Genomic DNA, 13,404 nt, shown 5'->3' on the forward strand with positions numbered 1-13,404 from the left:
CTTCAGGTAGCTCCCAGAAACACATGCTATCCACATTACACCCTCCAAGTATATTTCCACAACTTTAGCTCTCCAAATAAACAGTCAAGCTCTCCCTGCATTAGGAAGGAGCTGCACAAACAGGTAGAGAGAATGGTAGTTTTATTCCCCCTTCCAATTCTCATGAATTTCTTGTAAGCCATTGCTGGACTGCGTAATATGAACTATTCCTTGGAAAATATAATAGGGCTAGTTTTAAATTACCCCCATGCATTTATCTGTAGGTGACTATGAAATATTAGGTACAATTTCTACAGTATGTTAGCTTCAATACATGTACCATACCTGCAACACAATGAACTGCAGTTTAGAACACTGCATCCTTCAGAATATATACAATTCTGATGGAGTTTGGAAGCAGATAAACAGATGATCTGAATGCAGAGAACTTGTTAAATTTGAATGAAAGATCTTTCAGTCAAACAGCAGATGCGGGGAAAATTGGAAGTTGTTTTTTACTATCATTTTCTTGCTGTATAGGGCTGATTTTAAGAAAAAAAAATACTGGTTGTTCAATAAACATATTTTCCTTTTCCAGCCATCTCTGTGCTGTTATGAATTTGAAGCCGGGTCTTTGGCCCCCATTAGCAGAGTTTGACCTTTTTCCTATGATTGGTTTAAAATAAAATTATTCAAAACAGGTTGAGCATCTGATTCAGATCCATATCCAGGCAACGTGCACTCCAAAGTGGGACTCAAAGTAAGATGAACTTGAGTTAGAGAAGTAGCTCCTGGATACCTTTTCAGAGCTCATAGTTCTGACCTAGCAGAAAGCAAGAGAAGGCTATTTTTGGCTTGGTTCTTGTGCCTGGTAGCATACTTGGATCACATCTCAAGACCTTTGTCAGAACAAAGTATCTGTGTTCACATCAGGAGGTGAAGATTAGGGTGTGTGACCAGACCACCAAAAATAAGATGCACCCTAACTTGTTTGAAAGTGTCTTGCAAAATATTCCTCTTCCACTAGCATGGGAAAAAATTCTGCACTGTTGCAAGGGTATTTCCCCTTCACTTTCAACAGTCAGATACATCTGAGACCTACCAAGTTTGCAGAGCTTGAAGCCAATGTTATTTTTAAAAATAATAATCTTTAGAAGAGAACACTGGTAAATTACAAGTTTGTGTGCAGTGGTTTCAAAGAGTGGAGGAAGGGGGAGAAAACAAAAACTGTGTTTGCATACACATGCACACCGGTGAAGTCTGCCCTGGAGCCAAGACGTGTTAAAAATCCTATAGAACTAGTCAGGTACCCTCAGTTCAGAGATCTGGATTCAAACATGCAAAATAGAAACAACCAGTCTCTGGAGTTTCTGCTCTGCTGTTACCATTCATAACCAATGGATGGGTTAAAACTCCCTGTCTATTTTTCCCTGTACCAATTCTTGGGTTCTACACATTTTGGGTGCTTCTAATATTTTTGTCACCCAATGATCAGGAGCAAAAGAGATTTTATAATCAGAGACAATGACTGTACTTGCTGCTGCCTGGGAGATTCAAGTGCAGTGTCTGATTCTACTTGCTGCAAAAACAGGATCTGGCCCATAGTGTATTCATACTCCTGGAATTATTTTGTTCAGGAGCAAATCTCAATTCTATTTAGAATGGTTTTATTTCATAAGCAGGGGTCAGCCCACAGTTATTCTGTAGACAAATAAAGAGGCATAGCCGGTCTGACCCTGCCACCCAAAAGTAGTCAGCCCTTAAAAGTAGTTACAGTATTTTTATTGCAGCACTGTCCGCTTGTGCTTTATACTTTCATTATGGAAACTTTTCATTATATTCTGTATGGCAAGCTTGAAGAGGTAGTCGTTTTCAGTGATTAATTAAAACATTAAAACACCAATGCCCTTCAGGAAATCACACTGTAATCTGCAGTCTCCCCTTCACTTTACAATCCAAAGGAAGAGAAAAATGCCACTGGTCCAGCTTTCACTCCCATTGCTTTACATTTCATTAGTTCCAAAGCTTAAATCAACCCACATTTTGCCCAGCTCAGCAGTAGCATAGGATTGTAAATTATTCTGGCAAACTGGTGATTAGATAGATAGATAGATTTTAAAGAGCTTTGTTAATGAACAGTTAAGGTTAATATAATAATTCAGCACAAATACCAAAGAATTCTTAGTACAGGCTGCAAAATAAGCCATAATTCTTCCCCAAAGCCATCACCTACCACACACCACTCTCACTATTAAAATAGGACAGAGACCAGTGTTCCTCCTGACAAAGACTAATCAGAATGTGGTCTAAGAAATTATTTTGCAAATGCCTGCTAAATAGCTACAGTACACAAGGAAACATCCCAGTGGTTACTGGATTCTCAGTGAGGCAGACTGCTAACCCAAACAGAGGAGGATGTGATGGGCCACTCCTACACAAGATCATTCCTGCAGCCACCAACCACTTTCAGCCACAATTTAAAGCTCCCACTGTTCGCCTGGCATCTCTGTAAGTGCCACAAGGGCCTCAGACAACTCTGGCGGCCTGGCAACAGCTGTTTCTAATGTTAACCCTGACGTGCATCCACGTGGGTTGCCTTTCACAATGCTTGTAAGAATCCTGGAAGGATTTAAATCTCCCCTCTGTCATTCTCTAAGCTAAAGTGATATTTATTCTTTTGTGTCAATAAAAAATATCGTGAACAATTATTTATTGTTTGTTAAGTGACAACAACGTGTTTGGAAAGGTACAAGGTTCCTGCCCCAGTGACCTAAGTACAAACAATCTGAATGAGATAAATTAGCTAAAATGCTAACATCTTGCACCAACAGATGAAAACATTCTGCACTGACCAAGGGTAACACTGACCTTCCAGATTTACATCTGTTCAGAGCGTGTTTCCGGGCTCTCACTCCTTTTATTTTAGTAAGTGGCAATAAAAATGTGTCAATGTTTTGACGTTGATGAAATTGTCTTACGCACATGAACACGAACAGTGCACTCTTATTTAAGAAATCATTCTATGGCTTATGAGTGGGCAAAATGATTACATAGTTTTAAAAAATTCATTACACCCCCAGATTTTCCAGTTGAAAGTTGCCTTCCAAATGGAGGTAGCACTGAGGAATCTAGGAAGTACAGACTTATCTGGCATCTGCTTTTGTGTCATGGAATAGTCATGAAAAGTTTTGCATACAGCAAAATTCAGAGGGATTTTTGCATTAGCTTCCTAGTGTATATTTGTTAAGGGTTGCAGTGCATCCCCTCTCCTCTCTACTTTGTCCCACCACACACACACACACACACACACACTCCAAATGGCTGAGCATAAGCAGTCACAGAAAGGGCTTTCGCTCTGCAGCACATCATTAGAAAAGGCAAACATTTCTCCCAGCAGAAATGCAGTGAGCCAGCATTTCCCTGGGTTGCCTATCCTACAAAGGAAGAACTTTTTGTTCAAATGAAGAGTCTGTTCTGACCCAGCAGAGAGATCCCAGGGCTGTGTTGGTGACATCATAGCCGGCAACTATGCAAACAAGTGGCTGTCAGCAATTTCAGCGTGACGACTTCACGGGGTAGGGGGGTGTAATCAGAGTCTGGGGTAGAGAGGAGAGACACAATGGACTTTAGAAATTACTGGACTTCATAAGGAAAACATGAAGGTGAATTTACCATCCTCCTTTCTTCCTCTCCTGCTCCCTGCTCATTTCAGTATACTACAACTGACTTACATGTAAATGCAGAAGCCGGCTCTCAGCAAACACATCTGATTCATGTCAATATGGCTCTGGTAAATATTTGTAGGATTTGAGAGAAAAATCTTTATTTAATGTCTTGTGTGGATATTAGTCCCTTTGCTATTATACTGATTGTCTCTTTCCCTCTCTGCTAAGTAGCTTAGAAGGAGGGTTTCCTGAGATAACTAAATAACCTGGATCAGCCCAAGGGGAGAAAAAAATCAGATGAGGATTGTAATTCACATTCTTATTTGTCAAAAATCTTTCCTGAAGCCTCAGCTTGAATACTCCCTGTAAAATAAGATTAAAATCTAAAACACACTAACCTGTTGTATAAAACAGGAGTTCAGTAGAAACCATTCTACCCGCAGACATATGGACAATCGGATCAATCAGATTCACTTTTTAACTATTCTGTAGAACAGGGCTTTTTTAATTAAAAAAAATATGGAAACTATGAAACGGCACGATATCTGTTTTACATTTTCCTTTTGTTTATTGTTCAAACTTGTTAAACCACTTTCTTTTGTTAAAATAGATTCTTTTGTCATGAAAAGGCAGAATTCTTTCAACAAATGGACTTTCAGAATGAAAAATGTTCTATCACATTTTTCATTAAGTCAATTATCCTCCAAAATCATGGGATTTTTTTTTCTTTGCCCATCAATCAGCAATAACAGCATGGAACAATCTGTTGTCACTCCCCCCCCCCCCTTCTCCTCCAGGTACATTTGTTCAGATTTTTTTGCTTTGCCGGTTCCAGCTCAGAGAAGAACAATGTATTGGTTGAGCTTTCTTTGATATGTCTATACCAAACATTTAAAAATAGATGTGCTATGCTAAATTTGCCTCCTGAAATAGCTAATCTGAGTCTTAAATTGGTAAGAGATTTTTTTTCCAAAATTGTCCATCTAAATATTAAGAATAGATTAACTATGTTCATCCCAAATATTGATGCAAATCTCAGAATATCTTCCTATTTGGTCTCTGCTACATATTTAGTCCAGTCATATCTGTAACACTGTGCAATGTTTTTAAGTGTTGCAGGCAATCATAAGAAAAAACAAATCCTCTTCTCACCTCCCCTATTATTTCAGACAAAGACTCTATAAATAAGACATACACTTACCTTTCAGCTCACCCAAAGATATCTGTTTGCCAGAGGTTTCCAAGCAAAAACTCCAGAGAAAGACAGCAAATACAGAAAGGGTCTAACAGGGAGTTTTTATTCAAATTGATTTCTTCAGAGCTCCTTCCCCCTAAGCCTTTTTTTATTTTTTCAGACACAATTTCTAATTCCATTTAAAAAATAATTGCACTTTTACAAAAAATGCCCCCTCTCAAATGTACTATCACCCAGCACGACAATGCTATCTATAGGAATTGTTTAACAGAACAAAGGCTACGAACTGAAGCAGTTTTAATAAAGCACTTAGGGGAAAACCCGACATCGGGGCTTGAATTGAATTCAGAATTAGGCACTGTATATTTTATAAGGAAAACTACAGCAAAAACATGTGTCCCCCTACTTTGGCCCTAGAGGATTTGATCATTCATTTAGTGTACAGGGAAGCGTGGGGGGAAGACCCTTAGGTTCAATTCGGAATTGCAGTCTTTAAAAAGCGTCTGCTCCGAAATTCAGTTCTCAGCTGTGTCTTTTTTTTTCTTCCTTTGAAGTATTAGCACAACTTGTATCTTATTCCCAACCTAGATAATAACCGTGTTATCATCTCTGACAATTCGTTTGCTGTATTGAAAAAGGCTACATTTAACAATGGAGGTGCTAAACATTTCACTGCAAAGGAAGGGGGAATGTTTGGGGTTTGTTTTTTTTAAGCACATCTCAAAAGACACGTTAAAAGTTGCAGCCATGTATAAAGAAATATAAATGGCTGCGATTTTTAACGTGTGGGTTGTGATGCGTTTGTTTATTTTTGCTGATCGAGTTTGGCCAATTTGGCAACTCTTTAAAAATCGTGTGTTGCTGCCCAGATTGAAAGTGTGCAAGGACAGAGACAAGTCTTTGTGAAAGAGTGTCCCCAATCAGGCTGGAAGGCAACCGAAACCTTCCTAAGCAAGGCATAGGCTCTGCCCGGGAGATACTTCAACACGCCGCGAAATTGCAACAGAAGGGCATCGCGAATTCTAGACTGATTCGATTAGAGCTATGAATTATACCTTTTAGAAAACGTGTGTGAGGAACTGTAGGGTGTGACCAACCCGCTGTAGTCTTGGAATGAATGAGTTCTTTTAATTATTTAGTTATTTCTCATTTTACTCCTTAATTTTCCCAAATCAACCTTAGAAAAATATTAAGAGCTCTTCTATAGCAGCATCAAAAGTAAATTAGGGATTGATAACACTTGAAACAAAAAATGGACTGGGGGGGGGGGAATGCACCAGAATAACTTTCATTAGAATATGTAGATTTCCCGCAAAAGGTAAAAAACTCCTTTCCCCCCGCCTCCCCATACGGTATTTTATAACTATTTGGTATCTTGTCCGTTTCATTGATCAGTGGCTGAAAACACTTTGATGAGTTTCTCCTCGCGGTTTGCAACGTAACGTTTGCTGTTGAATCCTGTGAAAGGTAAAATGACTCGAGCTGATAAATCGCATTGTCAAAGACGACTCCAGATGCAGCGAGAAGCCTGCTCTAAAAAAGTCTCCTGAAGCGAAAAGTTTGAGGTTAGTTTCTGGGCTTTTGGCGCCCCCTCTGGATGAAGAAAAGAATTACATTTCACCAGCAGAAAGGTGATTGTTGACAACTGTAAAAGTTCCAAAAAAAAGAAACGGGGAGTATGAAATGTGAGTATCAAACGCACAGAAAGCAAAGCAAACCCACTAAATGGTGCCTGACAGTGATCAAACAACATGACAACAATGAGGGTGCTTCTCCTATTTTAAACGATTTCTATCAACAGTTAAGTTTTATTTGCAGTAGCTCTGGTAAATATCTAATGATCTGTGACTGCGAGATAATATAGGCATGTGTATGATATGATTGTGCATCTACATATGTTGAGACATTAACCTGTTAATTATGAGAAGAAATAATCACATAGGTATGTTGAAAACTATTTTCATCTCTATCTTTATAACACAGTAAACTTGTTTAATTATCACTTGGGGGTGTGCTTAAAATCAGGAATAAAATTCTCAATTTTTTCCCTTCCTGTTTGTTTCAGAATTATACCAGCTTTGCAAAACAAATACATCTTGGATGTTCTACACCAGTTATCGGCCCCTAAAGAACAGTAGATAAAGAGCAAACTGAAAATGAGTTAAACTTTTACTAGCGAGAACCAAAAAGATATTCAAAACGTGTAATGAAAACGTAAACATTTGCAGCAGGAAAAATAGTCTTTCTGCAAATATAGAGGCAAAGATTTGCATTCTATATCATGCAAGTAAATCTCCTGGAAGAGAGAATCTCTGGGTTTAAATGCTGGGGGAAATGCTATGTATCAGTAAACGTCATGTTTTATTACATTATTTTGCATCTATTTTAGATATGGTCTTTGCATATGTTGAGACTGTTCTCGCTTAGCAGTTAACAAACTTGAGCATGTATATCCCTAATGTCTTCATTATTTCATTCTGCAAACAAATCTGTTGTAAATAACTATCACTCTTACATCTTAACTTTATGACGCTCAAATATGCGGACTGGAGAAACGTCAATGCAATCGGTTAGCTCTATAAATGCAAGTTACAGCGATGGACGAGAGCGGTACATAAAGTTAATTAGTGTATTCAAATACAGAAAGTAGCCAAACTTTTGCTTAGCATGTTTCATACCACTGAATAATTAAGGTTTAATTTTAAGACTACTAGCCCAATTGCACCATACTGACACCGTATAAATTACTAGTGTCTTCAAACTACAGTCACAAACCAGAAGACCAGCCTGTGAACAAGGTAGCCCAGCAATAAATTGTCACACAACTTTGCAGAGTTAAGCTAGCTCTACATCTGTGTGTACAGAACTTAAAGCACCGCATTATCAAAGAAGCCTGCGCGTGGCTTTAAACCATGCTGGTTTTAATTAAAGAATAGCAGCAGAGCAGTGAGCATCACATCCTCCTTGATGACAAGTGTATTTTTAAAAACAAGCTACAGGTATTAGTATAGTGAAAAACAAAGAGAGGCGAATCACACAATCATTTACTTCACAGAAAGTTCTTTTCCTCTCCAAAGTAAGTGCAAATTAGGAGCACACAACCTGTGTGATGCAATTTGACCCCTGGAGTATCTTTTATAGACCAGCAGACTGTCCATAGTCCCACTGAAAACAATAAACATTTGCCTAGACAAATATGAAATAAAGAAGAGTTTACTTTTAAGGCATCACAAAACTTCTGAAGTACAAAGAGTAAACTCAGACACTTCTACTTTTCTGTATTTTTTTTCTTCCCCTTCTCTGAGAGCTGCGCTCATTTCTCCCCTCCCTAAAAAAAAAACTTGTAGCCAATCATCTGTGTGCCAGCCCCCCAGGGGCAGGGCTGTCATTGGCTGAAAGTTTCTAAGGTGAAATAGAAGAGGAGAGTATTTATTACAGAGACACGGAGAGAGAGTTGGAGAGCTGAGCTTGAAATTGCCTAGGTGAAATTGGGAGCCTTAAAAACTTTCCAAAACCAAGGAACTGTTTTTCTTCTTCTGAGAGGCAGAGAGAAAGAGGGGACAGAGAGGGGGCTAATAAGACTAACTCCAAACTTTTCCAGCCCCTTTTGACTATCCTCAGAGCTGGGTCCATGCACGTCTCTGAGAGCAGATCGCTGCAGCAGCAACTTTGCAGTGGGCTGTGAACAAACTTTTTTTTTCCTCCTGCAGGCTGCTGTTCACCACGCAAAACTTTCTTGTTTCTTTTGCAAAGTTTTTGCTGCCTTCCTTCTCTCCCCCACCCCCAACTCCCTCCTCCATCTCTTCCTTGCTTCCTCCACCACAAACCCAGCCGGTTTTAAAGCGGCTTTGCCACTTTATTGTTATTTTTAATCCCTCCCTCCCCCCTCCTTGTCCCCCACCCCCTTGATTTTCATCCCACTGTTTTTCCCCTCTGCCGCTTTCTCGCATGAATCTCCTAGACCCCTTCATGAAAATGACAGACGAGCAGGACAAATGCATCTCTGGCGCCCCTAGCCCCACCATGTCGGACGACTCCGCGGGGTCCCCCTGCCCTTCTGGTTCCGGATCGGACACTGAGAACACCAGACCCCAAGAAAACACTTTCCCCAAGGGCGATCCGGATCTGAAGAAGGAGAGCGACGAGGACAAATTCCCGGTGTGCATCCGAGAGGCGGTCAGCCAAGTCCTGAAGGGTTACGACTGGACCCTGGTCCCCATGCCGGTCCGTGTGAACGGATCCAGCAAAAACAAGCCCCACGTGAAGAGACCCATGAACGCCTTCATGGTGTGGGCACAGGCGGCCCGGAGGAAGCTGGCGGACCAGTATCCGCATCTGCACAACGCAGAGCTCAGCAAAACGCTGGGCAAGCTCTGGAGGTGAGCGAAGGGGTGTGGGGGGGACTTGGGTAAAGGGCCCTGGCTTGCAAAGCAGGGAGAAGTTCGGCCCGGGCAGGCGGTTCTGGGAAGCTAGCTGCTGCTGGCAGCAGGGTGTGTGCTGCTGGCAAACTCGTGTGCATGGGGAAATGCAGCTAAGCTGGCACTGGGGCAAAAACTGGGGCAGGCGGTTACTTGGGCTTGGCCTCCTCGACTTTCAGGTGGCTTTTCTGCCCTGCCTGGCTAAGGAGGGGGGCTCTGGTCCGGGAGGGGGTTGTGGAAAGCTGAGAAGAGCCCTTTGAGTCCCTGGCAGGGGTTGGGAAGTGACTGGTGCTAAGGAGGAGGGAGGTTTGCAACGTGTGTAGAAAACTGGGCTTCATTTAAATGGCATCAGATGTGCACAAACGAATAAATGATCGCGGGGGGGAGACAGAAAGTTGGGAAAGTTGTGCCAAGCTAGTGGTGGGTGGTTCTGGAGAATGGTGCATGGCCTGATTTCTTCAGCATCGAAAGTGAAGAGAGGAAGGAAGGAAGGGGAAAGAGAAAGAAAGTGAGTCACCTGGCCGGGGCTTAGTCTGGGACTGCAGGAGACAACAAAACAAAACAAAAAAGTTAAATTTGCAGCAGAAGGGGAAAGTTCTGAGTGAATCTGGACCTCCAGAGGCGGTGCCCGGAGCCATCCAGGGTGTTAGTCATCTACACTTTTTATTGAATCAGTGTGTGCACACACTCTTCTTCCAGGGGGAAACGGCTCCAACCAGCCCCAGAGGGAGAGAAGAAAGTCACTGCCCTAGTTTTGTTGTGTCTTGTTTGGCCACCAAAACAATCTGCCAGTTTCATGGGGGATGGAAAGGGGGGGGAGAGGGCAGCAAGAGAGTGTGAAGCAATGGCAAGAGGCAGGCCGCAGAGGAAGGGGAACTGCAATTCAGAGAGATGCCAAACTGGAGCAGGGGAGCTGTGGTAGTCATACAGGATGGAGTGTGCAGAAGGAAGGCTGCGGGAGGGGGGAGATTACTGGGGGTGGGGTGCAGCAATCTGCACCACACCTGGCCGTAGTAGTGTGAGCTGACAGTTGTAGCACCCTAGGTGTGCATGGCTCTTTATGGCAGGTCGAGGCAGGGGGCCCCTTGGAGCCTGCCCTCTAAGCAGTGCCCCATGCTGTAAGCTGCCCTTGCTGTTGGAGAGGCAACTAACCCCCCGTTCCCCTGTGTCTTGCCCAGGTTGCTGAATGAGAGCGAGAAGCGCCCTTTCGTGGAGGAGGCCGAGAGGCTGCGGGTGCAGCACAAGAAGGACCATCCCGACTACAAGTACCAGCCCCGGAGGAGAAAGTCAGTGAAGAACGGGCAGTCGGAGCAGGAGGAGGGCTCCGAGCAAACACACATCTCCCCCAATGCCATTTTCAAGGCCCTGCAGGCAGATTCTCCTCAGTCTTCCTCCAGCATGAGCGAGGTTCACTCTCCCGGGGAGCACTCTGGTAAATATGCAACTGTACACAGTGAGACAGACACACACTCCTGGGCCCAACATGCTGGACTAGGTAGCTAGGGAGACACACAGCAGCCTGTACGTTACGGAGATGCTGGCTGTGATTCCACAGCTCAGGCTGTGTTCTGAACCAGGCTCCAAACGCAATCTGCATAGAGACAGAGTGACAGAAAAACAGCAGATACGGCTTGCGAGAGCTGGATCCAGTGTCAGATCCACTCACACAAACACGCTTACTAGGCTTCAGACTTTTTCACCAACTTTTCTCGTTGCAACAAAGTTTCAATTGATGGTTTCCCATTTTTGGCTTTTTAATTCGGAAATTAAATTAAAAATCACTTTGAGCCGCATGCCATCTCAAAAGCCCCATCGTTTATCTGGTGCTACATATTTACACAGATACATATCACGTTCTTGTTACAAACCTGGAAACGTGTGTGTTACCCTTCGCAACTGACTTCAGGGGCAAAGCAGTGGTACCTGCCAGGGCCCCAAAGATCTTGAGTTAACCATTAACTGAGTTATCACCATTATACAACGCCTCCTGCTTATAAAAAACAGCTCACTTTTGATTTCAGGGCCTTATTGGTCTCTCTGTGTGCCATATCAACTAAAGAGATAGAGCTCACTTAATTTAACTGCAAGTGAAGCAGTAAACTCATGACTGCATGTGCTATTTCTTTTCCTCTCCAGGGCAGTCCCAGGGGCCCCCGACCCCTCCTACTACACCCAAAACAGATGTCCAGCCTGGGAAGCAAGACCTGAAGCGAGAAGGGCGCCCTTTGCAGGAAGGAGGAAGACAGCCGCCCCATATTGACTTCCGGGATGTGGACATTGGGGAACTCAGCAGCGACGTCATCTCCAACATAGAGACCTTTGATGTCAATGAGTTTGACCAGTACCTCCCACCCAACGGTCACCCTGGAGTCCCAGCCACTCACGGGCAATCCGGTCAAGTCACCTATAGCGGCAGCTATGGAATCAGTAGCACATCAGCCACTCAAGCTGGAGCCGGGCATGTTTGGATGTCCAAGCAACAGCCGCAGCCACAGCAGCCGCCGCCACCCCAGGCCCAGCCCCAGCCACAGCACACAATGACCACCCTGAGCAGCGAACAGGGCCAGTCCCAGCAGAGGACACACATCAAGACGGAGCAGCTCAGCCCCAGCCATTACAGCGAGCAGCAGCAGCACTCCCCTCAGCAGCTCAATTATAGCTCCTTCAACCTCCAGCACTACAGCTCCTCCTACCCGACCATCACCCGCTCGCAGTACGACTACACAGACCACCAGAGTTCCAACTCCTACTACAGCCATGCGGCCAGCCAGAGCACCAGCCTCTATTCCACCTTCACGTACATGAACCCCACCCAAAGGCCCATGTACACGCCCATTGCAGACACTACCGGAGTCCCTTCCATTCCCCAGACCCACAGCCCACAGCACTGGGAACAGCCTGTCTACACACAGCTTACCAGGCCATAAGGGTGACAACAACAACAACAAGAGAGAAAAAAGAACTGTCTCCAACTTTTTTTTTTTCAAGACACTAACGCTAAAGATGATGAAAAAAGAGAATACATCGGGCCTTCTGCACTACAGCACCCTTCAGGAAGTGGCCAGACCGCTCTGCTGAGAACCAGCAAAACTCGCTACAGACATTCCAAGGACTGGACTTTAACCTTGATTCAGGGGCGAGAGATGAGCTTTCTCACTGGCCAACTCGTCTGCCTGTGTTTGGACTTTCGTAATTATTTTTAGCAGTAATTAAAAGAAGAAGAAAAAAAAAGAAAAAAAATACCCAGAGTCCTCTGTGAGGAATATTCTCTATTTTAAATATTTTTAGTATGTACTGTGTATGATTTGTTACCAATTTGAGGGGATTTATATATATTTTTAGAGATTTTTTTTAAATGCTCTTATTTTTCCAACAGCTAAAACAACACTTAGTGGAGCAGTCCTAGCTTTTCTTGCAGTCAGAGGTATTTTTGTATAGATAAAAGTAATTTCTTTAAAGAAAAATAAAATAAAACGGTGTGCATTAATTAGGAAGAAAAACTGTTAAACAGTAATTGGCATCAGGCTAAGCTTTGGTCAGCTGTGCAACCTAGGAGATGCAAGGAGTTAAAAACAAAATAGGCTTTATTTTTCTAACTTGGAAGTAGAGAGAGAGCCAGCAGGAGAATGTGTTAGTTTTATTTTTTAAAGACCTTGAGCCTTAAAGCAGCACTGATGAAAAGCCTTAAAAGCAACCCTGTAATATTTTTTTTCCTCGAGATTCTTATACGACTGCCTTCCAGTGCAAGGAGAAGACAGAGCCCAGAAGGGAAGCAGATCTGATTTCTGGGAAAACTTACGTCTGAGTCTTTTACCAACAATCAGCAGCAGATTATGATGCCACAACCAGCATCACCCTCCTCAGCTTCCTGCTTTGGACACCATGTGCAGGACAGATGCTGGAAGCCTCCCATCACCTCCCCAGCCCTTTAAAGAGCCTTGAGTGCAAACATTTAGGGCCTGATCCAAAGCTTATTAAAGACCCCTATTGGCTTCAGTGGGCTTTGGCTGAAACCCGTAGGGCACATTGGAAACATCAGACACATTTTAAATTATTTATTTTGTGAGAAAAGCCAATTTAATCAAGATTTTCTTTTTAAAATCTCCCTTCCATTTTTTTAACTCCTTTAAAAGCGATTAGATTTGTT

The 13,404-nt window shown here is 43.0% G+C and overlaps 1 protein-coding gene across 1 annotated transcript; it reads left to right on the top strand.

Moving 5' to 3' along the window:
* The first annotated feature begins 8,154 nt into the window (after window positions 1-8,154).
* On the top strand, window positions 8,155-12,241 carry SOX9 (SRY-box transcription factor 9). Its single transcript, XM_050920814.1, has 3 exons — window positions 8,155-9,218; window positions 10,436-10,689; window positions 11,394-12,241. The coding sequence occupies exons 1-3, from the start codon at window positions 8,788-8,790 to the stop codon at window positions 12,182-12,184; spliced, it is 1,476 nt and encodes a 491-aa protein (XP_050776771.1). The 5' UTR covers window positions 8,155-8,787; the 3' UTR covers window positions 12,185-12,241.
* The last annotated feature ends 1,163 nt before the right edge of the window (window positions 12,242-13,404 follow it).

The sequence above is a fragment of the Gopherus flavomarginatus genome, chromosome 12 (genome assembly GCF_025201925.1).
Source record: "Gopherus flavomarginatus isolate rGopFla2 chromosome 12, rGopFla2.mat.asm, whole genome shotgun sequence".
Classification (NCBI taxonomy): Eukaryota; Metazoa; Chordata; order Testudines; family Testudinidae; genus Gopherus; species Gopherus flavomarginatus.

Coding starts and splice junctions, on each gene's coding strand:
- SOX9 (XM_050920814.1), top strand. CDS start 8,788: ATGAATCTCCTAGACCCCTTCATGAAAATGACAGACGAGCAGGACAAA. Junction 9,219..10,435: donor ACGCTGGGCAAGCTCTGGAG/GTGAGCGAAGGG, acceptor TGTCTTGCCCAG/GTTGCTGAATGAGAGCGAGA. Junction 10,690..11,393: donor CTCTCCCGGGGAGCACTCTG/GTAAATATGCAA, acceptor TTTCCTCTCCAG/GGCAGTCCCAGGGGCCCCCG.